Source organism: Pieris rapae, chromosome 4 (assembly GCF_905147795.1).
Source record: "Pieris rapae chromosome 4, ilPieRapa1.1, whole genome shotgun sequence".
Lineage (NCBI taxonomy): Eukaryota > Metazoa > Arthropoda > Insecta > Lepidoptera > Pieridae > Pieris > Pieris rapae.
This window is the reverse complement of record NC_059512.1, coordinates 1195924-1221489: the sequence shown is the minus strand read 5'-3', so window position 1 is coordinate 1221489 and position 25566 is coordinate 1195924. Positions and strand designations below refer to the sequence as shown.

Genomic DNA, 25566 nt, shown 5'->3' with positions numbered 1-25566 from the left:
GCGCGCTTACGGCGTCAGTCATTCGTACTTCACAGTTAGGTACTCAGTGTTTTGCTTTGTATTGAGTAGAGAATGTAGTCGAATGGTACTTTGAACGAAGTAAAAACATCTATGCGCGTGCGGATGTGCCTCGCCTTTGCTTTGTCCAGTGTCGCTTAATTGATACAGACTGTTTATAACGTATAATGTGACTAGTTTTCTTAGAAATGATGTTTCGTCTGTGATAAACATACATGTTTTTGTGATGAGTGTTCATTAAGTTAGTGTTGTGTAAAATGGGTTTAATAACATCCCGTGAACAAACCATGTTGGATGGACCAGTCAGTACAACAAAAAGCCACCATGTACGGCAACCGTCCACCAGAAATCGGACAAAACCTCCGATGCCAGATAGAGATGAATTGGAGAATAGATTCATCAAGGTTCTGGTAAGTTTTAAATGTTTCTTTACGATACCGGCATTTTTGTTTACAAACATTTTTTTACTTAACAATGAAACGCAATGTTATACCGAATATCATGCGAAAACTAAAATGGGAAATCACAATTATATATTATCTATTTATTATATTTTGAACACAACATCGAGAAATCGTTTAATACCCAGTTTTAAATTAATATTCATTTTTAATAAAAGGAAAGACAGGAGATAATAAAAATAATGAGTTTTTTATTGCAAGGTTTAAATTGCATATTATATAGAATATATCCATTATTTCCTATTACAAAATGTCTTCCTGTTATATCTTATCAACATTGTGTCAATGTGCTAGTGGCAGGGTTGAATGCAACTTCCTGTCTTTATCTCCTGTGTTGACTTAGAATAAATATAACAAATATTAAACTTTAAATGAAGGCAAAAAGCTCTAAAATTCAAATTTAAAATAAGCATGCATAATTTATTATACTGCACAAAATTCATGAAAATATCTTAAATAGAATGGGTAAAAATCATTAATTCAGACATAGAAGGCTAATCACCTACTTGCCTATAAAAGAAATTAAATAATTATGAACCAGAAATCTGAGGCCTACAGTTAAAGTAGTTTTTAAGAAAAATATAATGTCTTATTAGAACAAAGTAATCATTTCTTTCACTCTATCTATTAAAAGTCACTCAAATATTTTTAGGTGAACAACATCAATATTTTTCAAATTTTGGTTTAACTGTTATAAGGCAATATTAAAAAAAAAAATTATGGGGCACAGCTCCGTCTTCTCCTATTTAGATTTAATTAAATTATTTCTCTAGATTTCCAGCAAACAAGGAAATATTGTCTATATTTGGTTTATGACTTAAGTCATACATATAAACAGGAAACTTGTTGGTCCCCTGACATTAATAGTTAAATTGCTAAATGTTGGTCATACACTGAATGTCTCACTATGAGTGGTCAAATTAGGGTTAACGGGAGACCTTGACTGCAATTAATTTTGTGCCAGTATACACTGTTGTTTTCTATGAAATAGATGAGTAAATGTTAATGTTTATTTTGTTTTCTTGAATATAGAAAAGTAAATTTTTCTATTAAGTGTCTGATACAGTGTGTAGTGCACTATACAATACACTATATAATACATACTGTGAAACTGTAATAGGTAATAATATAAAGAAGCCTTTAAAATAATTTTTTTAATATCATACTTTAATGGTCTTCCCATATATTACAAACACTTACTCATATCAAATTTACTTGGCCTTTATTTATTTAATTAAGACGTTTTTGCTTTAACTTCAAAAACATCCTTTGAGAATTTAATATAAAGTTGGTCATTGTCTGTTTATTTGTAAATTTCCTGTTATGTGACTCACTATCAAACCCGCTGACCTTGTGTTACGGTTCTATAAATATGTCCATATCTGATTATTTTTCACGCTTTTTACAATAGAACAAATTATTCATGAGCAATAAAAAATAATATTTTGAATTGTAAATTTGTAAAGTTTTTGTCTTTTGAGTTCTTTTTTATTCATGTAAACAGTTGGGTAGGATTTGCATTTTATGCTATGTCAACATTTAATCTAGACACTACAAATACATTTTTTTAAATTAGGATTGTACAAGTATGTTATTTAGAAGATGTACTAGAATTTCAAACATCTTAGAAACAACAATTATTTAAAGCTATTGACATGTAATGTTATATCGAACTTAAGTAAATCCCGTGTATGTATAGTCAATGCTTCCACTATATGTAAAGATTTAATAATCCTTGTATACGACGGCACAAATACTAACTACAATTTTCAGAACGATGTTCAAGAGCGATATACCAGCGGTTCTCAGAAGGGAACTTGAAAAAGTTGATAGCCAATCAACGTCATTTTTAATCTTAATTAAATTGAATTAAAAAGTGCGTACATCCGCTCGTTTAGAAAGTCGAAAAAAAGATTCAATTGCCCGATTAAAGTTTAACCTTACAAGTGCTTCGTACAAAAAGCTGGTTTCACTCAAACGGTTGTTTGTAAGGCGCCAATTAGTTTCTTGTGACAGACTAATCCATGATCATACTTCGGTGTTCAGCGTTGGCACGTATCACCATTAGAGCGTGAGTAAACGAGCGCAAGTACTGTTTCCTATGTATTAGAATTTTATTTCCTATTGCAGAATGGTAAATTGGCGCGAAAGAGAGGGCCTCTTTTCTCAGCTCTTAAAACTGCTTTTCGCTTTCCTTCAGACCACATTTGGACATATTTTGTTTAAATAAAAAGGTTTAAATGAGAATTTACTTGGATTAAAAGGATTGAGTGTGTAAAAAGGTCCTTTGACTTTCGAAATAAAGTATGATTATTATTTAATGAAGTTTTATATGTATATACGTTTAATTTGTTGGTAAACATATAAACAGTACGTTTTACAATTGTCACAGTTGGCGACATTCCATCTTTGTTCCTAGCATAGAATGCTAATTGATACACAGTATTACATAATTATAATCAATAATTTAATAGCAAAAGCTAGCCTAATCTACATTATGTATGTGTTAAACACTTCTACTGAATTGAGTTCAGTATTAAGACGTAAAAAACCCGCATTCTTCTCTAACAACCGTGTATAATTTAAAGGTGGTCTGAGCCCAACGTCTCGCATGCCTTTGTAGCATGCGTGATTCCACTTAGTTTCGCACGCAGTGAGCACACGACAGCCGATGATTGTATTGAGCAAAAACACCGTCATTTAATCATGTTTTGACACATTAATGAAAACAATCATGCGTAGGAATCATTTTTTATACGTTAACAATGTTTGTATTGTCTTTGGTTGTCATTTAATAATAATACATACTTAATAATAAAGCCCGTTTAATTTCGAATCATGACAAAAATGCATTATACGGCCTATATTTTTACATTTTATTTAAGTTTCTGGTTATTTATCTAGCTTAGCTAAATTCAGTACCGTCGATCGGAACCACTTCGCGGGTATAGGCCTCCTTCAGATTTTTCCAACTGACTCTGTCCATGGCTTTCTTTCTGCATTCGTTTCCTATTACCGCTTTAATTTCTTCTATTCACATTTTTTAATCTGCGCTACATTTAAATACAGTTTAATCTGTATAAAGAATGTTAAATACTTATTTTGTTACCCAACGCGTGTTTGCAATTCGATACCTAGTGTATCTAGTGTTCTCTCAGTTACTGTAGAGCGGATGTCTCAACTCTCCTACAAAATCTCAGTATTGGCGTCTGGACTACAATCTCTATCGCCATTCAGTCTTAACACAACACACGTCATAAAGGTAAAATAAGTAGATATAAATGAAACGCTTTTTTAAATCTTACATTAAATACTAATTCTAGGGCGTAAACTGGAGGAACTGGCAAAAATTTCTCCTCTTTTATCTCTCCGTACATCATGCTCTCATGTTTCTTAAAGCAAATCCATAAGGGGAACTAACGTTTAACCTCGACCAGTAATCTATATATATAAAAATCAATTGCTGTTCGTTAGTCTCGCTAAAACTCGAGAACGGCTGAACGGATTTATCTTATCTTGGTCTTGAATTATTCGTGGAGGTCTAGGGAAGGTTTAAAAGGTGAGAAAAATTCGAATAATTGCCGGGAAAATCCTCAAAACAGCATTTTTCTATTTCCCATACAAACGTTTTCTAAATAAAATGGAGAGTCAATTTGTAATTTATTACCGCTGCATAAAGTTCAAATTCGCGTGCGCGTTGCAGGACCTAATATCGCGTTCTGAAACTCAACAAAAGTGAAAGTGAATCGCGAACGCGACAAAATTGCATAGTCTCAAAATAGATAGTACATAAATAAACACAATTTTAGCTAACTTCAGTTGTTACTCTGTCTGATTATTTTTTTATTTTAGCTAACTTAAGTTGTTACTCTGTCCGATTATTTTTTTAATAAGACTATATAGAAATCGAAAGATAAATCAATAATAATAAAGACAAATTAAATTATGGTTTCCTTCAAATCAGTCGACACCGTAATGAACCAGGATGACGTAATCAACTATCCCACTGAGTTTTTAAATTCACTGGAATTGCCTGGATTACCACCTCACAATTTGCAGTTAAAAGTAGGATCAGTTGTCATCATGCTGCGTAACATTAATCAACCTCGACTATGCAATGGAACAAGACTGGCTGTGAAAAGACTGATGAATAACGTCATTGAGGCGACAATCATAAAAGGAAAATACAAAGGAGAGGATGTCTTGATCCCGCGGTTACCGATGATTCCAACGGACTTACCATTCGATTTTAAACGCTTACAATTTCCAGTACGTCTGGCCTTTGCGATGACCATAAATAAATCGCAAGGACAGTCTTTAGAAGTTTGTGGAATCAACTTGGAGTTTCCCTGTTTCGCGCATGGACAATTATACGTCGCGTGTTCGCGCGTCGGAAAACCGTCTTCTTTGTTTATTTACGCACCACAAAACAAAACAAAAAATATAGTTTATGAGAAAGCTTTAAATTAATTAAAAGACTGTATTTTCACAGTGTGTGTCTGTGAATATCAAATTTAAACCTTATAAATAGCCAGTATTTCAGGAAAACTCTGATTTCTAAGTAAGCAACATGATGTATCGAAAATAATAATAAAACTTCATGCTTTATTCAATAAATGCTTTTTCATTAATAATTATTTTGTTTGTTTTAAAATCATTTTATACAAAAGATTAGGTATTTTATTTATTGATGAGGCAGTACGAAGTCTGCCGGGTCAGCTAGTATTCAATATTATTAGAGGACACATTTAGCATAGACATACTGTTAATATAATCTATACTCTAGACTAGAGTAATAAATACTAGGAAAAGTTGCGAACTATTTTTTAATCATCATAATAAACAATTTGCAACATTGCAACTGAATAGGTCAGATATTATCCTACACCTATGTTTAAAATAAACTCGTAAAACAAGTACAGCTTGACGACCAAGACGTGTTGAAAATAAAGTGGATACATGCGGTTTTAGTCTTGATATTAAGTAAGAAAACGGCTCATTGTAAAAGAACTAACGTAAAATATTTGTCTATGTTTATTAATTTAAAAAATTCACATGAACTGTAGGTAAAACGTGCAACATATCAGCGAACGCATTACTAAAATTGTATTGCATACAGATACCGGCAAACATCTTTAACAAATGTCCTTCCCTGCGCTGGAGCGATTTTTATTTCACTTGAATGGTAAATCAGTTGACGTTTGTGTCCCGAGCTGCGATACGATGCCCAAACTTACCCCCACTTCCTTGTTCAATGCTCAAGAAGTTTTCCGGTATCTGTACTCTATATATAAATTTTATGAATGGATTTAAATATACATAGTAGTGTTATAACAATTTCCTTTATAAGTATATTGTGTCGAGTCGAGAGTTTTTTTACATAGCTGTATATATTTCTACGACATTCGTATTACTAGATGAAGCTAACTTTTGTTTGCGTAGAATTTTATTCTAATTTCAATAAATACGATTTGCATTTAAAAATCATTGACTGTGGGTTAGTGTGCTTCGAGTTTTGTAATTTTTTACTTAAATACAATATTGTTACGAAGACGGGTCAACTGCAATGTTTTTAGATTTTTCCACTACTTAGAGAACTTTTCAGCAGGCTGAAATATGATTTATGACCGTTTCAGGAGAGGGTCAAACACATATTAGAAAATCGAAATTTACATAATGTTGCCGTAGTTTTCAGGAGACTGAAACGTTTTTTCAGTCGGTTTCAGAACACGTATAGACGAATGGTACACTTTTCAGCAGACCCGTTTTCAGGCGTTTTCAGGCCTGGTTATAGCCCTTCGATGAAGGAATATTCTAGAACGAATTTTCTAGGTGTGGGACAAGCACTGTTTGATACGCGAAAGGGAGAAAAGATAAGAACCTTCTCGAAGCTAGACCGAGAACTCTAGAACGTCGTACGACAAGCACGTAGCAGTGTGCGAAAGAGATAGCAAGTACGCGCGTTCTAGAATTAGGCGATCGCTACTCAGTAGCGCTCCCGCCTAGAAAGTTCTCGTAAACATCGGAAACATCGTTCGAGATTCTTCCCAGGGATATATAAGCGAGCCAAAACGCGATCACTCAGTTCAGTTTTGAATGCGATTCCAAGCGATAAACAGTGAAGAGAAAAAGTGCGAATAAGTGATACCAGTGATTAAGTACTGAGTAATTTAAGTGATTAGTGACAGTGTTTCATTGTGTGTGTTATTAGTGCTTTTCTGTGCGTAATTTCCAGATATTAGTGTAAACGAATTCCTCGTAGATTTTATTGAAATAAACCCTTGAAGAAATCGACGGCAGTTTCTATCCGATCCCGGACGAGCCCCCAAAAAATGTTACGAGCTAGGGGATCGGATAGAAATCAAGATCGATTTCTTCAAGGGTTTATTTCAATAAAATCTACGAGGAATTCGTTTACACTAATATCTGGAAATTACGCACAGAAAAGCACTAATAACACACACAATGAAACACTGTCACTAATCACTTAAATTACTCAGTACTTAATCACTGGTATCACTTATTCGCACTTTTTCTCTTCACTGTTTATCGCTTGGAATCGCATTCAAAACTGAACTGAGTGATCGCGTTTTGGCTCGCTTATATATCCCTGGGAAGAATCTCGAACGATGTTTCCGATGTTTACAAGAACTTTCTAGGCGGGAGCGCTACTGAGTAGCGATCGCCTAATTCTAGAACGCGCATACTTGCTATCTCTTTCGCACACTGCTACGTGCTTGTCGTACGGCGTTCTAGAGTTCTCGGTCTAGCTTCGAGATGGTTCTTATCTTTTCTCTCTTTCGCGTGTCAAACAGTGCTTGTCCCACACCTAGAAAATTCGTTCTAGAATATTCCTTCATCGAAGGGCTATAACCAGGCCTGAAAACGCCTGAAAACGGGTCTGCTGAAAAGTGTACCATTCGTCTATACGTGTTCTGAAACCGACTGAAAAAATGTTTCAGCCTCCTGAAAACTACGGCAACATTATGTAAATTTCGATTTTCTAATATGTGATTGACCCTCTCCTGAAACGGTCATAAATCATATTTCAGCCTGCTGAAAAGTTCTCTAAGTAGTGGAAAAATCTAAAAAACATTGCAGTTGACCCGTCTTCGTAACAATATAATATGTAATATGTTTTGCAGTCTAAACGTAACGAGCTACGTTCGCATTTATAATATTTAAAACATAGTTAACGGATTTTAAAGGGTCTTTGATGACAGATAAATTGAACTCTATTACCGTGTGTTAAAGGTGTGTGTTTTGCTTTGCCGCACTCAAGGGGAAAGTGCACCGGAGGTTGTTTAGGGGAATGTTTTTTTTCAGCAGACGCTGTCATTGAAAGCTGACGCAGAATGACTTCCAGCTAATGCTGATATATGAATTTTAAAACACTGACGTTGTAAGTCTTAACATATAATAAGCATTTAGGCTGAATATAAACGATCCTCTCTATAATCTAACTAGCTATTTCCCACACGATAATTTAAGATACAAAAAATGCGCCATTCATGGGTCTTTAATATTTCATATATGATTAAGTAAAGAACAATTTAAGGTATTTATTGGTATACATTTGTATAACAAACATGTTTTTAATGTGCCGTAGATAACGTAGACAGTGGACTAACAGTGAAATCGATTATTTTCTGTAGACTATAGTCGCAATGCAACAATTTGTACTAACGAATGTAAGTTTTGGCCGTCTGCTATCACACAGATTATTTAAGAAAGGTTTGATTTGAGTCACGAGAAAACGTATGTTGGGCACAGAGTATGTTTTATGAGTAATTTAAAGGAAAACTAATAAATCTTGGTTCCTCTTGAAAACGCGCAAAACAAAAGATTTTTCTTAAAAATATCACAGTCCTAACTACAGCGTCGGTAGTACTATCTTTAGTTATAATATGGGCATGTTGTTTAGGATTGTTCCGGAGTACCTACATTACGTATTTTTAAATTTAAATTTAAATAACTGTAGGGTTGAAGTAATGTTACAATATTCCGACAATAGCTAGTGACACATTGCGTACATATTATTCGTGAATTTGCATTTGTCCAGGCGTACTCGATTTAAACTGTCTTGTATGGACTTTGGCATTCTCGCGTATATTTATTTTAAAATATCGCGTATATTACACAATATAAAATTGAGATTAATATAAGATTTTAATGTGTTAATGGGCTTGCGTAAAAAATAATATTTCGTTTTATTTTTAGAGTTGGTTCTTACAAATACCTAAATTAAGTATAATGAAATAATACGATATAAAATTACGGACGGGAGTAGTGAACCTTACTTTACGTGTTCAATAATAAGAGAAGACGGTTTTTTCTTATTATGGACTCTTCAATATTGATAGTAGATAAAAAGAAAGGCCATGTTGAGATCCGGAACTTGGAAATAATAAATGTGTATAGCGTCGCAAGTGTGGATTTTGAGGGTTTTTTTTAGAATCGGCAAGGCTTCTCCCTCTCAATGCCAGAGGGCTCGCCGGCTTTATAAAAAACATTCGGAAATATTTCAGAACGCCACCTACTACTTTGGTTTATATTCATAACGGACAGGTAAAAGGCTTAAACGATCGTGTATGTTGCATGAGAGAAGAGGAAGCAATTATAGAGAGTTCTTGGCCTCTGCCCCCATCTACATTCCTTAAGTAGACAGGGCTAATGTATAAAAAAAAAACAGAAATGGTCTACGAAATTTTCTACCCGACCTAAAAGCAATATCGCACTTATAATAAATTGATTTTCTACTTAACCGTGTGACGATTAACATAATATTTATAAACAATAATTATGTTATCCGTGATATTATCTAAACATGTATGATCAATTCCTCTCGGGGAATGCAATTATAAAATATTTATGCAACGAGCTACGGACTCGACAATTGGATTAACAATGGGAAACTTAATGTTTTCATAATGGAAGTAAGTAAATGAATACAATGATATAATATCGGTGATTTGGCTTTTCACGTTCAACGATAAGTATCAAAATAGAAGCAATAAAAGTACACAGGGGCCTTTTAAATTAATTTTATTTTTATAATATGCTATTTTTAATTAAGTATTAAGTAAGTATTATTGTTATTACTATATATATATAAATTATTTTCTGTTTGGAATGAAAGGAATGTTCTATTATTTACCAGCAGGATTTAATTTAAAATTGAAACATATGATGTCTATTGACCGTAGAATTATATTTAATAATCTACGTATATATGTAGGCCAGTCATTAGTAGCAGACTAAGTTACTTAAAAAAACGGCAACGCATTCGCGAGCCTTCTGTTGTTCTTAACATCAGATGAGCGTTCTGCCCGTTTGCCCAGTTTCTATAAACAACTATTCCATATTAAAATGCATATTCTTCACTATAATTTCTATGTGATGTGTTTTACGATGCGCGGGGACTCCATAGGTATTACGGAATGCGCTCCGGCGATGTGTGTGTAGATTACATTGAACATAATCTAGTTATCGAAGAAAACACGATATAATTTAAAACTTACGTTTTTCATAACAGCGTATTTTAAAGCAGTTTTTTCGTGCACCACTAGGTAATTTGTGGAGCTGCCCACTTCGACTTTTCCTTCAAGAAATGTGCGTACCAATTATTAAAAAGCCGGCAACGCACTCGCGTGCCATCTGGCATTGAGTGTCCATGGGCGGCCGTATTACTTAACATCGAGAGAGCCTCCTGCCCGTTTGCCTCCTTGAAGTGTTGTAGTTATGTATTAAAAAATAATACACGTTTAAGTTCTGTATTTTTTCGTCTAAGTTGCTTGGAAGTACGTTTCAACAGTTAATCCGAAGAATACATATTTATTTTTAATGTTTTTTGTTACTGTGATGGAAATAGTGTTATAATTAGTATAATTACAATGTGACGAACCCTACTATTAAACGCGGTACCTATATATATGTACTATATATAGCAAATTAACTAAGCTCTCATATTTATACTTGTACAGATATATAACTGTTAGTATTGTATTAGAATTGTTCTATTGTAAATATGACAGGAAAATTCCGTTAATTCATAAGGTCAATTAGGTTCATCAATGATAAGTGGGTCACAAATCTCAATACGATTCTTGTATTGACCTCGACTTGAGATAACCCTAATTATTTTTATGGCTTTAAACCTGCGCAAGACGTTACTTGAAACACGTTTTAGTCATAGAAAATGGCTCCCGTTAGTCCGCCTGACTGCAAGTGTGGTCTGAATAAAAGTATATTAAAGGGTTCAATAATGTCTTAATAATAAACCTCTAAGAGTTAATAAACTTAATCAGTCACGAGTATGGAAATATTCTACCTTGGCGAATATGTTTTGGAACGACGTACGTTTAATATGCCTAAGGCGATATTTGTCAACAGAATACTCGTATTGGGTTAGAAGGATTTGGTTGAATTCTGTTGTTATTTATTATTTGCAAATTGCATTAAATCGTAGCATTGTCATCTATAGCCTAAAGCTATTCTCGGTAAATATTCAGAACGTTAACTTTTTTCGAAAGAGTCTATAGGCTATATTCAGCGCATAATTTCATATTATTTTTTAATTGTATTAAGTAGTTACTTGTAAAAATTCAAATTAAACATTATTTCAAGAGCCCGCCAAACGCTTCTGTTGCCAAGATGGCGTCGCATCCTACCAGTAAACACGTAAACAAATGTTTTTTTTAAGTACTTTTTTTATGATTTTTATTTAATTACTTATATTTAAAAAAAAATATACAAATCAATAACACTCAACAACAATATTCGCATTGTCAAATAGCATATTTAAACGAAAAAAATGTTAGCCAATTTTCCTTTACCGCTATTTTAATTTATGTAACTTTTATGGAAAATCCCACATTTCCCACAGGTGTACGTCATGTAAAGTGCGACTAATAGTTTGTTTGTGCACACACCGTGACGGTCTAGATCGCAAGGTCACTCTCGGTCTTACTGACCCACAATGCATCTGTGATCTGAGTTATAAAATTGCTATAAGTAATTTCTTATGTACAATTTAGAATTCGTAATACAGCATGATTTGATGTTTATGTGGAGACTATTTGCTCATGGACCTTATAGGATAAGATTTAGGAACGATACTTAGCACTAAGACTGACTTATGGACGTCAAAAACGTATTGTCATACGCGAGCTATACTTAGTACTAAGTTTCGACTCCGAAATCCGAAAATTCTCCTTTAATATTTGAGTTTTCGAGACATATAATTTTTTTTATTATTATTATTATATAAAAATATAATAGACTTTAGACTTTTTTTTTCAACAGTGGTTACCTGGAACAGATCGCTCGAAAGCGATAAGGCCAGTTACCCTTCTATTCATTTAATTTTGTCAATATTAATATGTTATTGCAACCAAATATTATTAATTAACATTTGGGTAAAAACAAAACATCCAAAAACTATTTGAAATAGTGGTTCGTTTAGTTTTAAATTAAAACGTGTTCTATCTATCTAGGTAAATATGATATGGCCTATATTTATATATGTATACTTTTTAACGTTCAAAGGACACAATTGATTTAATATATTTATGTATGTTTCATAATGTTTTATTGTGCGTATCGTTATTATTGTGTTCGATGGGCGTGAAGTTAAAAAGTGACCTCAATTTAAAGACCTTAAAGAAATAATATTGCTGTTCTATATTGTAGATATTCTTAGTTCTTGCATAACATATAGATGTGTGAGTCACTCACTCTCTCTTTATTGGGAAGCCCATCTCTGAGCGCCGTGGTCGGCAAGGAAACATCTACAGCGGACTATGTGTTTCTACTAGTTTCATTACGGCTTTTTATAGTGTTGAAATGCTTTGTAGACAGATATTATACATATACTAGCGGATCCGACAGACGTTGTCCTGTCTATATGTCTTTAATTTGAAAATTTCAAACTTTTTTTAATAAGCTAAAACATTCTGGACCATTTTGATGAAAATTATTATTCAATAACACAATGATAACAAAACTTTTTTTTTAATTTGATCGCAGCGCTAACTGTCGGGACAGACTAAAATTAAAATTCGAATATTATTTAAAATTTGACAGTGCGATGGTAGCGCCGTCTGTCGGATCCAATGTAAAACATTCCAAAATCAACAACTACTAATTAATTAAAAAAAACATTGTCCAGCGGACAAAATTGTGAATCTAAACCATTCTCGAATCTCCACGAACACACACAAATAATTTCATCAAAATTGGTCCAGTCGTTTAGGAGGAGTTCAGTCACATACACACGCACACAAGAAATATATATATTAAGATGTACTATATGACTATCCAACAAACTGAGGGTTGCATGTTAGAGCTATTGACCATCTTTGTGAGAGGTCTATAGCAGCAACAGAAGTAATGTATAGAAGGTCACCAGAATTCCATCGCGGATAGAAAATGTACAAGAGATGGCTAAAGTAAAAAACAAAACTATGTATTTGAATGTGAAATGATATGTTTAATGTGATTGATATCGTGTCGGCATTCATGTATGCGATAACTTTTTATGCCCTGTCACTGATGAAGTCTAATTATACCAGATTCGGGGAGCAATGACCGTATAAGCCGCTAACTAAATCGCTTAGGTTACTTAAATATATAAAATATATTCCTTTAACATTTTTCTTAGGAATGCGTTGAATAAGGGTAAATGTAGAGAATTACGTATCTAAAATAAAATTTTCTTTTAACAAATGAACGATTGAATTGAAAATATTTAAAATTATTGAAATTGAATACATATTTCAATATATATTTACCTAATTTGAATATATATTTGAATAAATGTTACAATTTAAAATACTGGTGTATTATTTTAAACATCAATTGTATAGCTAGAAAGCCTTTTAAATCAAATTCCTTATCATATCCTTTGACCAAAGAACTGAGGAGTCATTGGCCTATTTATAATTTTATATGGAAAATGTCACCCATAGTCAAATGTATTCCCACGCCTCGAATTTCTCGGCCGGCGTGACGATTTATCCATAACACGATGAAATTAATTCAAAAGTAACGAGTCGTGAAGATGATAAATTATCGTAATTAGTTCCATTTGTTTTAAAGATCAAATGTAGATGCAAGTTTGTTTTGCAGGGATTTTTAATTTTATTTATTTGATTATAATTCATGGAGTTGCGCTGTTTTTCAGCTGTTTCGTCCCTGTCAAATTGTGTTAAAATAAAATACATATTATGTTTATTATGTAACATAATATAGACAGGTATCACTTATTCCAGGTCATTAAATTTGACTCTGTAGGCATCCCTACTCATCGGCAAAGGAGACAGAGGGTGTAAGCCTGCGTAAAAAAAACTCGGTACTCTTTTTTTTCGTGGTGGTAAAGGAGGCAGATTGTGACATACTAAGTTAATAATAATAACATATTATAGAGACGACTCTGAATGCATCCGTTTGTCCATTTTTATTTCAAAGACAAGTACTTACTATCACTTAGAGCAGGCCTTTGTCTGTCATATGTCGTTGGTATTTGAGACTGTTGGTTTGCCACCAATGGGATTGTTAGATGTGCGTATATATAGAAAGTATATTGGTGCTCCGCTGGGTTCGAACCTACTACCTCAGGAACGAGGGTAGCACACTGAAGCTTCTATTTCAACACTTAAGTTAATTACTCTCTATAACAACATATTTTTTTATGAACATGGCGTAATAATTTACTATTTATACGTATTTTTTATGACTTTTCTAGCAGTTATAAGAACTATGTAATAAACTTTAAAAAATTCAACCTAGTTAGCTAAAGAATGTAGCCTACCTTGCAATGCTAACTTCGGTTTAATATGAAATTTATATTCTTGCTAATATTAATTATACTGTATTCTAGTTATACGTTTCAATTGAAATAAATGGAGCAGTTGTGTATTTATTTATAATATAAATATTAATCGAACCAATTCTGCACTAAAAGTTAAAACAAAAGGATTTATACACAAACAAGCATTAAATTATATAAATATGTTCATTGCATTTGATCTTTCTACTCTATATGTCTACAAATATATGTAAACTATACATAGCTTCAATAACTTTTAGGTATATTATTAATTAAAAATATTTTGCATTATATAATTCCACTTTGATTGTGTATAATAAAGCTAAATAGGTGTAAAACTAATTTTTTATTCAGCAGAGGCAAATGCCTCAGTTCTGACTTTTATGGTTGATGCACAAGTGTGTCAATTTCCGTAAAATGTCATATTATTCCGCCGCAGACCGTAATGTCTCTAGGTAATTGCCTACGGTATAATTGACATTATCGGCGATCGGATTAAAGGACGGATTGACATACTTTCATTATCTACACTAATGTTGTAAAGTGGAAAGATATGTTTGCACTAACTTCAAAACTGCTGGACGAATAATAACTATATCACGATTGGAATCCTGCATAATTAACGTGAACAGAAGTTTTTAATGGGACTGTCCCTTTTTACAATTACGAGTCCGAAATTGTCCCGTTTTCAGAAACCGCGCGAAATTTAAGCAGCAGAATATAAAAAAGTTTCGTTTTTTTTTAAATCGTCACCAACTTTATTAAAACAAATCTGTTCTTCTGATAAATATAACTAAACATTTTGGGTATTTTGTGTGTGCTATAGTTTTTGAAGACTAGAAGTGTGGATGTATGCCAACCACGATCAATTTCTCCCAAGATCTAATCGCACATTGTTGATGTTTTATACATACCCGATATTTATGACTTGTCATTCACATATGTTTATGAAGAATATACATAGCGCAAAATCACCTGCATCATGCGCACACGCCTGCGTATATACCCTCACATTTACACCATCACACAACTCAGCCGAATTAGACAACCCTTAGTTAAATGTTTTTAATACGCTTTTGCAAATGTTTTGCAAATATGTATAACTTCTTTAGCTGTATCATTAGTATAATTGTTTTTTTTATTAAATACAAATAAATGAATAATATGAATTTAAATGATAATTCTCAGTAATAATTACTACGTGTGTAAATGTTTTTATCCCTTACAACGTGTCATTGGGAATTTACCGTATACTTAGCCAATACGTAACATTTTTCATTGAACCGTTAACTCGTGGTTTTGACTTAGCCGTTAGCGTATAAGGATATTTTAGTAGGTATGGGTTGTTTGCGGTTCTGAGATACTTCAGCTGCATTGGTACGTGTAATAAGAGTTATTCAAAATCAAAATAGTCATGGAGATAACTCAATGTCAGTCATGAACGTCAAAAAAAGTACATAACATTTTTTTATTTACAGTGGTACTAAACATCGTTTGTTATATCCAAGGTTATAATGCAATAATTCTTTTGAAGGCAGGGGAAGCGGTAGTTAGAGACTGGGTTAGAAATTCCTACTTAAGCCAAGGAGTTTCTACAAATCCTCTGAAACGTGGAGAGAAGCGCCTGGGTCGCTCTCTCGCAAACTACGATTTGAGATAAGTTACGAAGCATATTTTTTTAATGGCCTTCTTAAGGGTACATTTCATTATCTACATGAAGATTTTCTTTTTTAATCATTCTAATTACACGTAAAAATGTGAAACGCAAGTTTTTTTTGTATTTATATATCGCCCTTGTATGGTTTATTTCATACATTCCTACTGCTCCTACCTCCGGCTTAATGTTGACGTTGACTGTTCTTCTTTACCTTTCACCTTTCGCATAGTTAAATAAAATGTTTCTTCATTTTAAAAATATGATACAGTAAATATAATTTCCGCTTCGCAGGGATGGGCATTTATTTCTTAAACATTTTGGCTTAAATGTACTATAAATGCATACCTAAATAATAATGTATTTAGCAATAGTGTATAGCTGGCTCCATTTGTTAATGGGACTTGATGAAAACAAAAAGATAACAGAATAAATATTATCATCGGGTACCTTTTAAAAACATCTCACTGAGTTTTATTTTTTATATTTATATATATTACCTTAATTTTTTCTTGCAATTAAAATATATTCATTAGTGATATTGTAGCATTTAAGTATATGTTAAAAGAATTTTAAAAATTGGCCAACTTGTTACAAACATACTTACATACTAATCTTTCCTCTTTATAATATTAGTATAGATATATAAAAATAAAGCCCTATAAGTTAAGGTTCAAAAGGAGTCTAACTTAAAATTGACCATTGACATGAACAAATTATAATAAGAAAATTGACAGCTGTTGTAACTAGAATTAAGGGGCGTTCTATTTTTAAATATTTTAAGTTTTCAGTTACTTAGTCGATTCAAAGTCCAAGTGCGCTGTATAGATGTAAGTCAAACCTATCTTCAATCATTAACAGTGACGCGTTGTTTCCACGTCCTGTCCACAGCTGACAGCTCTGACGTCATCACATGTGGTGGCCAGACGTGTGCCGCACTTTAATTCTTTACTTTTATTATACAAAATGCATTTACAAGTTCATCGATGTTCCCACTGTGTTTAGCTCGGAATGTTATAATGGATTTATGTTGTATATACATACGAAGCGTTCTTCTATAATCGGCGGGTTCGGGCTGTTTTGACGAGCATAGTTCGGCTGAAAAGGGCATTTCCCGCGACTCGGGCAATAGCATCTCCTAAGAGACTCTGATTTCGGCTTGGCTTGGGCCACCGCGGGGAGGGACGGATCGTATCCGCCTTTAAAATATTTATGACATCTTATAAACATCACCTTGTAAACATTTATTCAATTTATTTTAAAGGTCGGCAACGCACTCGCGAGCCCTCTCGCATTAGGAGTGTCCATGAGCGGCATACATCAGGTGAGCCTCCAGCCGTTTGCCACCTGTTCTGTAAAAAAAAATCTGTGGTTGATTTGAGTCTATGGTACTAATGAAAAGATTTCTTCGTAATTGTTATTATAACAGAAGAATTAGTGGTTCTCTAATTTAGGTATGGAAACAGAAAAAAACTCATGCGTGCACAGCCGCGGTTCGAACCTACGACCATAGTGATGACAATCGGACGCTAAAGCCACTAGGTCAACATTTATTTCATTAAAACGTGATATCAATATTTTCCTGCTACTACATCAGCATTACTAACAAAATCGACATAGTTTTCCAATAGATATGTAAATTAGTTTCCTAAAAAATGTGTTATACATAATTAAATTTAATAAGTAAATAAATTATGTGGAATGTATATAAAAACTTGGCTGTGGCTTCCACACTTCATTTAAATGTATTGGTGATGTTCAATACTTGTATTACCACATCATTAGTCCAAGAATGTATTGGACCGTGTATAAAAGTATTTTTTAATAAATTGTCTTTTTTTCGTAGCAATTACGCCACTCTCAGTACTTATTGGGCGCCAGTGGCCGTATTTGGACAGGTGCAATAAAGCAACCTTCAACTGGCAACATCTGGCTGAATTAATTATACTATATCATAAATTAACCGCTTTATGTGCGGTGATAGTGGATATTAAGGTCACGAATTTTGAATTATTTACGTAAACATAAACACGGGTCACGGTTCGTAACTACGATCTTAGTCTTGTAAATTATTCAACGCAAAACACTCAATTTCCGGTCGAATTTAAAATATATAGAAGAATATTTCATCAGATGGGCCGAGAACGAAATATGGACGGTATTTAACTTCACACAGCAGGGTTGGTATATCGAAAGAAGTCCAATTCCACAGTTATCTGAAACATAAAGCCTCCAAAAAGCTGGGTATTATGGGTAAACTAAACAGCTACAACATAGCACAGCTCATATGGAATACTGCCCACATCTCTGGGCTGCTCAAATACCACCTTCTTCCTTTTGACCAAATACAGCGAAAGGCTTGTTCAATTATCATCAATCTCCAATCTGTGTGATGGTTAATTCTCTCTCTGTACGCAGACATTGCGTCTCGTCTGCGTTGCCGTCATTTTAAGATTTTTCTTGATGGATCCTAAGTTGAATCGGTAGGTAGCTGGTTCCATATAGTCGTGGTGCGTGGAAAAAATGCGCTAATAAACGCAAATTGTGGAACTACGGACGTCGACGTGATACAGGTGGAACTTCTGTCTCGACGACAGATGATGATGATATTGTATTATTTCCAAAATATTTAAAAAATATCCAGCCGGCCACAAGTATATTCTTTCAAAACCTTTGTGGGTAAATTGAGTGCAAGTTCAGTTTCCATAAATAAACATTTTAAATATTAATGTAGTCGCCAGATGTTGCCTTGGTTTAAAGAAACACTCATTTTAATTAAAGTTCACTATGTTATTGAGTGGCCAGACGTTTTTGGATCTCACATAAGGGCTGTCTGTCTGTCATTGAAATAAATGTATTTGTGATTAAGTGCCGCGTTCGCTTTGCAAATATGTATTGTAATACATTTATTGGTGACATCGATTAATGAAAGACAATATATAATTATTTTCGTTAATATAAAAATCTTACTTATGTAGTAAGTGAGCTGTTTAATAAATATAAATATTAAATATCTCAGTCTTAGAGCTACGAACAAAAATACGCCTTTTAAATATAATTAGAGAGCGTTTGATGAAAATGTATCAAAAGACTTTTTCACTAAAATCGTAAGGTATCAACTCCACCCTTTGGCGCACTCATTAAATCTGTTTGATACCTGTTAATGACAATATTATTCTAATATTGCGTGTCCTTTGATGGTCTAAACATGAACACGCCCTGCGCGGTTATTTCGGCTAATTACTATTCTACATATTATGACTAAATTCCAGAAACAGAATTATTAACGAAAAGTAGGCCACAATAATGCCTTGATAATTGTCGTAAAAAAATGATTCATTGATGTGATTATTGTATGATTGGACTTATTGATTATGCAGCAGTATTGGCCTGGTGGCTAGGTGAACGACCCTAAGGTCGTTAACGGCAGTGCACTATGCATCATCAATGTGGTGATGAGGTGAGGTTTTCATTCGCGAGGAATTGATGCCTTAGACCCAAAAATGCTCGGCATGTGTTAGTGACCTGCACTGGGAGTAATTACCTTAATAAATAGACACAATCTAAAATAAAAAAAATAAATATATTTATTATGGAATATAAGATCAGGTATCACTTATTCCACGTCATTAAATTTGAACCTGTAGGCATCCCTACTCATCGGCAAAGGAGACAGAGGGTGTAGGCCGAAAGAAAAAGCCGGCGTAAAAAACTCTCGGTACTCTTTTGAAAAAGCAAATCATCAAACAGCACTGTTTGGGTCTCAAATCTGTTTTGGCTTTCTGTATTGTCTTAGTGTTTTGTCTTATAACATGTATAAGTATAAGCCGTTAGATTACTTATAATAAAATAAATTAAAAAAAAAACACTACACTAAGACAAGACTAGGTCAAGACATCGTAGTACCACTAGCTTGTATGTGAAATAGAAATGAACACCTTATAGCCCAGTCATATTAGGGCTTTCACCTCGGAATGAAAGATAATAAGCTGCAAATTGGTATGAACCTTTGTTTTGTCATTCTAAATGTTGTCTCAAAAGTCATAATCGTTATCGTGTCCGCGTCTCAAGATATTCAAGGTCAAAGGTCACAAAAATCGGTTTTTCGCGAATATCTGGCTTCCTATCGGTTAAATGAGATTTGCATTTATTATAAAAGTTGTAGGCTATAAAATTCCCTACAACTTTTGTTTAAACTTTTTTTTCATACGACCAACCGTTTTGAAGGTAGAGCGCGAAGTGCACATCGTACAGTCATATACGGCCTAATGCAAGGCCAAGCGTGAGTTATGGTTATCAGTACGTTATAAAGTCAATTATTTACTTGGAAATTATAATTATTAAGCAATGCCTATTATTTATGTACTATTAATTATTCATATTTAATTAAAGTAAGTAACTTGATTATTTATATATAATTATTCATATTTAACTATTTAAGTATAAAATATTATTAATTCTGGATTATATATTTTAGTTTTATTTTAAGTTAAAATGATAGTAAGAGTATATATTTTACACATATTTTTATTTATTATTAAATACGGCATAATATACATTTATCAAAATGTGAGTTCAAATATCAAAAGTATCTTTGTTGATTTTAATTGTAATGAAATTGGAAATGGAAGCTAATTATCTTCTTCTTCTTCGTCTTCTTCTTCTTGTCGCTCAAAAATGTTCGATTCATTGTCATCATCCTCATTATCTGTCATGTTCATCTCCAAACCTTCCAGAATATCGGGATCATATGTATTTTCTTCATCGGGATTACTTGGATACAGTGAAGCGTTGAGGCAAGCTTGTCCGATGCACTGGCCGCAAGCTAAAGAACATTGTAGCCCTGATTTTCTGCATCCACAGCGGGAACCACAACCATTTTTGCAATTGCAAAATATTACGTTTAGTAGTTCGGCTGGTGCTGGAGGTAATAACGTTCGTATGGGCTCCAGGATTTCATTTTCAAGCATCCAGCCCCATTCTTGAGGTTCTAAGTCCTTCCCTAACCACGTTTGAATCTGTTAGTAGACACGTTTTATGTGTTGATGAGCTGCTACACTTGGTGGAAGTGTTGACAGTTGTACAGGTTTATTTAGTTTTGTAAATTTGATGAATTGCGTGTAGCGGAAATGATCAATGTTGGCCTCAGATTTTGGAGCATTATATAATGCCAACAAGAGTCGCACTCCATTTTCTAATAATGTTTGTTTTGGGCAGTTTTCTTGTTGAAATACTTCCACCAGTTTATCTAAATCAGGAATTTTTTCCAATGCTCTAGTAACAGTTTTTTTTCCTTTTTTAAATAGCGCAGAAGTCGTGTCACAGCCACTGAATGCGTGTAAAAATAAAATGTGCTTTTTAGTACGAGGATATTGGTCAAAACTTTTAGTAGAATATATTTGTGTTTTGACATTGCCTTTGCCAACTTTTTTCAAAAAAATTTCCTGATGATGTGACTGAGTACGTCCAATTAAAATAACGAGCAAATCGATATCTTCTCCTATGATGACAGCAGTCTTTTGATGTTCTGATAAGGCAATAGCTGTGTCAATGATGAGAACATCAGCATCATCTCTGGCTTGTTTTGTTGTGATATTAACAGTTTTAAATTTTTCAACAAGCATGTCGATAATTTTTTTTTATTAGACCGATTTGATAAAAAATTTTCTTGACTGATTGGCACAACCATTGTTTCGTCAAAACAAACTTCATATGATTTTGAAAGTGCAGCAGTTCTTCTTCGTTGTTCCAGTGCTTTAATATTTTTACTATAGTCCGAATATCCGTCAAATACAACAACAATTGCTGAGCCATAATGTGTTTGTAAATATTTAATGTACTTATTTAAAATAATAGAGAAAGTATCGTCTTTGCTCCATTCGACGCGATGCAGAAGAAATCCACCATCGATGATGTATGTTACATTATTTTCTTCGCGCTCTACCTTCAAAACGGTTGGTCGTATGAAAAAAAAGTTTAAACAAAAGTTGTAGGGAATTTTATAGCCTACAACTTTTATAATAAATGCAAATCTCATTTAACCGATAGGAAGCCAGATATTCGCGAAAAACCGATTTTTGTGACCTTTGACCTTGAATATCTTAAGACGCGGACACGATAACGATTGTGACTTTTGAGACAACATTTAGAATGACAAAACAAAGGTTCATACCAATTTGCAGCTTATTATCTTTCATTCCGAGGTTGACCCCTTTTCTTACCTAATATGACTGGGCTATTAGGGAGCGTTCAAGGGATGTTGGGGTAAAACATGAAGATGCGAGGCGGGGATTGTATTATACGTTATTGTTAATTTCGACTTTCCGATACTTTACACCACATAAATGGCAATTAATGGGTCACTGGCTGGTAACGAAACGTTTTACTATTGGGTACAGAAAAACGTTACGGCGCGTTACATGGGGGGGGGGGGGGGGGATTGCGTTAAGTAATATTTGAACGTTTCCTTTATATGCTCTTGTTATAACCTATGAAGTATTATATATTAACCTTAGGTATTTGAAACCTATCATCCAAACTAATACTTGATGGCTTTATTACCCAAGTATAATTTGCTCTATCATCAGATGTATCGTCACGGTGTTTGAATTGTCAACAATGGTGCTGGTGCAATTGGAAAGTTGAATTGTACTGTCGCATTTCCCTCGCAATAGGAAATTGGGCAAGGTAAAATATTACATTGTGAAATTGTGTCTTCTACTGCGTCTTGTAACATTTGTGATTTGAAATGTTATGAAAGCAGGCAGTATTTTTTACAGCATAAAGACTTATCTACTCCCCGTAAACGAATTACCAGTTATTACAGGCAATAACTTGCACATGGCGATGCGATTACAGATCATAAATAAAGCCTCTTTAAGGCTTTTTAAAGATAAATCTCGTGCAAATTGTGCCAATAAGGCAATTTTCTGAGGCGGTAGCTGGTTAGCGTTTGACAGCGTAACTGATTGGCCCTAAGCAGGATATGGTTGAGCTAGGTCATAGATAAAGGTCTTGTTTCGATCTAGTATTATGTTGGTTTAAGTTAATTTTTGACTATACTAGTTCAAATATCTAGTACATTTGGAAGTAATTATTATTTATTTTAAGATGTACTTTAGGTATGTATATATACATTTATTAACAAGTTAGAGGACCTCAATTTTCGCTAAATTTCATTAAAATTATAAAATAGACTTTATTGTTATACTGTTTTGGTTCACATATAAGAAAACTAGCAATGTACCTTGATACCTTATGTACACCAGCCTCTTATTTACATAATCAAATGGCGCCTGGTATACCGGCGACGCATGCGAGGTTAAAGCACGAATAACGTATAAATCAATCATTGTTCTCATGTTCACTATAAATATTATAAATTATAAAAACAAAGCATTATATATACATTTCTTTATATATAAAAAATTCAGTCTGTGGACAAAACATCGTTTATTCTGTATGTGCAATGTATACGTTAATGTTGCTTTACTATGTATATTTATATAAATTGTCTCTGCACAAAGACATCATTTAATAATTCAATAATAATTAAATTAGTAATATACTAAAAATAATATTTAACATAAGCTTATAACACTTCTTACAGTCTCAATTTAGGTGTAGACAATCTACTCTTGTGTACTTTTTTTACACTTCAGCACTTAAGACTAACGTTGACTCTTACACTAATTCGAATGGTTTCGTCCTTTTTACTAGACCCGTGGTGTCAAGAAGAATAGCCTCGCTATTCACGTGTTGGTGAATCCTTTCTTTGAGTATACAATGTATAATGTAAGAGTACGATTTAAAAAAAATACGTGACAGTTGGAACTATATGTGAATTAATTATTTTTGAAGTTATACTTTTGGCGCGTTACGTAAAAATGATGAGAGTATATCGTCACCCTGTTAGGTATAGGTAGTCTACATTTTACTTTTTTGTGATATTTAAATGAACTATATTTTACTAGATAATGCGTTATAATAAAACAAATGTATTAAATACCGTTTATTATTGTTAGTGTCGTTTTTTCTACGAACGTAGAATTAGGCAAAATATTAAATTCTGAAAAGATTATATTTTTGTTACGTCAAAGAGCTTCTAACGCGTGTACATGAGTACACACGTTTATTTGTCTTTTCGTAGTCTGTATAAGGTTTTTTTAATTTAAAGTATTTGTATCCAATACAGAAGGCTGATAGACTTCTTGCACTAAAATATAAATTATATTCCAGAGGCGTGCCGAACTGAGATACTCGTGCTTCACACTCCCAGATATTCTCTTAACGTTTCAATCGTTCCTTTGTTTCCCAATAATCATGATAAACCGGTGAGTAAGCGGTTGACTTATTGTCCACGACGCTATCGTACTGTAACATCGTTCAATATATTCACAGCTTATTGTTTACCTTTGGTGTTTATTGTTTTTGTCAAAGCAATTGCGTAGTATTGATTTTGTTTTATTGAACAGCTTAACGCTAACCAACATAAACTCTATATTAAAAAAACTACTTTAATATGCATTTGTGGTGCTCCTAAATAAGACTTCTATGGTTACATTAATACAAAACCACACCGTTTTTCTAATGTCCCATACTGAGATTATATTATCTTATTTTGTAAAATAAAGTATAAAAAAAGATGAATGTCCTAAACGTTTTACCATTTTTCATTAAAACTTGTCCATGTTTAAGTCTAAAGACATAATAATGTTATACGATTCGTAACTAGCAACGATTTATTGACAGCCGCCATCTAGTGAAGTTTTGGTCTACTGCTTCATTTAAGAGACTTCTCTGAAGTACCAAAAAAGCACTTCCAACAATTGATTTCTGTCGGTAAGCTCTTTAAAGACAGGAAGGAAGAGTCAGGCGTGTCTCGACTGTCGAATGCACTCGTGCGCAATAAATTATGTTAGTTACATTAACTGCTTGTTATGGCAAGCTTAAAAAAATAAGTAATGTCACCATTTGACGCATGCTTTTAAACTGCAAGGCGCAGTAATTCTAGAATTGATCCAAGGATCTATACTCATTGATAACTACGCCAGGGAGGCGGAGACCAGACCAGTTATCAGTAACCAAAGTGGTTTGAGTATACACTTCCCAATAGTTTCATTTTGATAGGCTGTATTTAGAATCTTAAAAACATCGAGTTATATCTATATATACACAAATAAATTGCTGTTCGTTCCTCTCGGTAAAACGAGAATTAAGATTTGGCTAATTTTTGAAACATTTGTGGAAGTTCATGGAAGGTTTGAAGGTTCATGATCGATACCAAGCAAGAACCTGATGCGGAAGTTCAACTTTTGGATGTACCGGCGCACACACTAACTAGGTTAGCTCCACTCACGCGAACAATACATATAATAAAAAGAATTGCGATGAAGGTACCTATTTCTTTGTACACTGGCTGAGTTTACAAACCTTGCTTGCTATATTATTAGTTAGACCTAGTAGTTTAGTAGATTATGTAGGTATTATTGTGTAGTTCTATCGTATTTGTAGTAACTGTTAAAATAGAATAATTATGTGGAAATAAATAAATAATAAGGAAAGAAAAATATTAACAACGACAGTTGAATTTTCCAACTGCTATA

At 33.4% G+C, this 25566-nt stretch overlaps 1 protein-coding gene across 2 annotated transcripts in view; it reads left to right on the top strand.

Moving 5' to 3' along the window:
- The window catches only part of LOC111004130 (formin-like protein), a 72179-nt gene continuing 46613 nt past the window's right edge, over positions 1 to 25566 (top strand). Inside the window, exon 1 of one of the 2 annotated variants that reach the window (XM_045634752.1) lies at positions 1 to 428. In XM_045634752.1, coding sequence (XP_045490708.1) covers positions 276 to 428 — 153 coding nt within the window. In that variant the 5' untranslated portion in view covers positions 1 to 275. The remainder of the gene's footprint in view (positions 429 to 25566) is intronic. The other variant, XM_045634751.1, reaches the window with a different exon arrangement.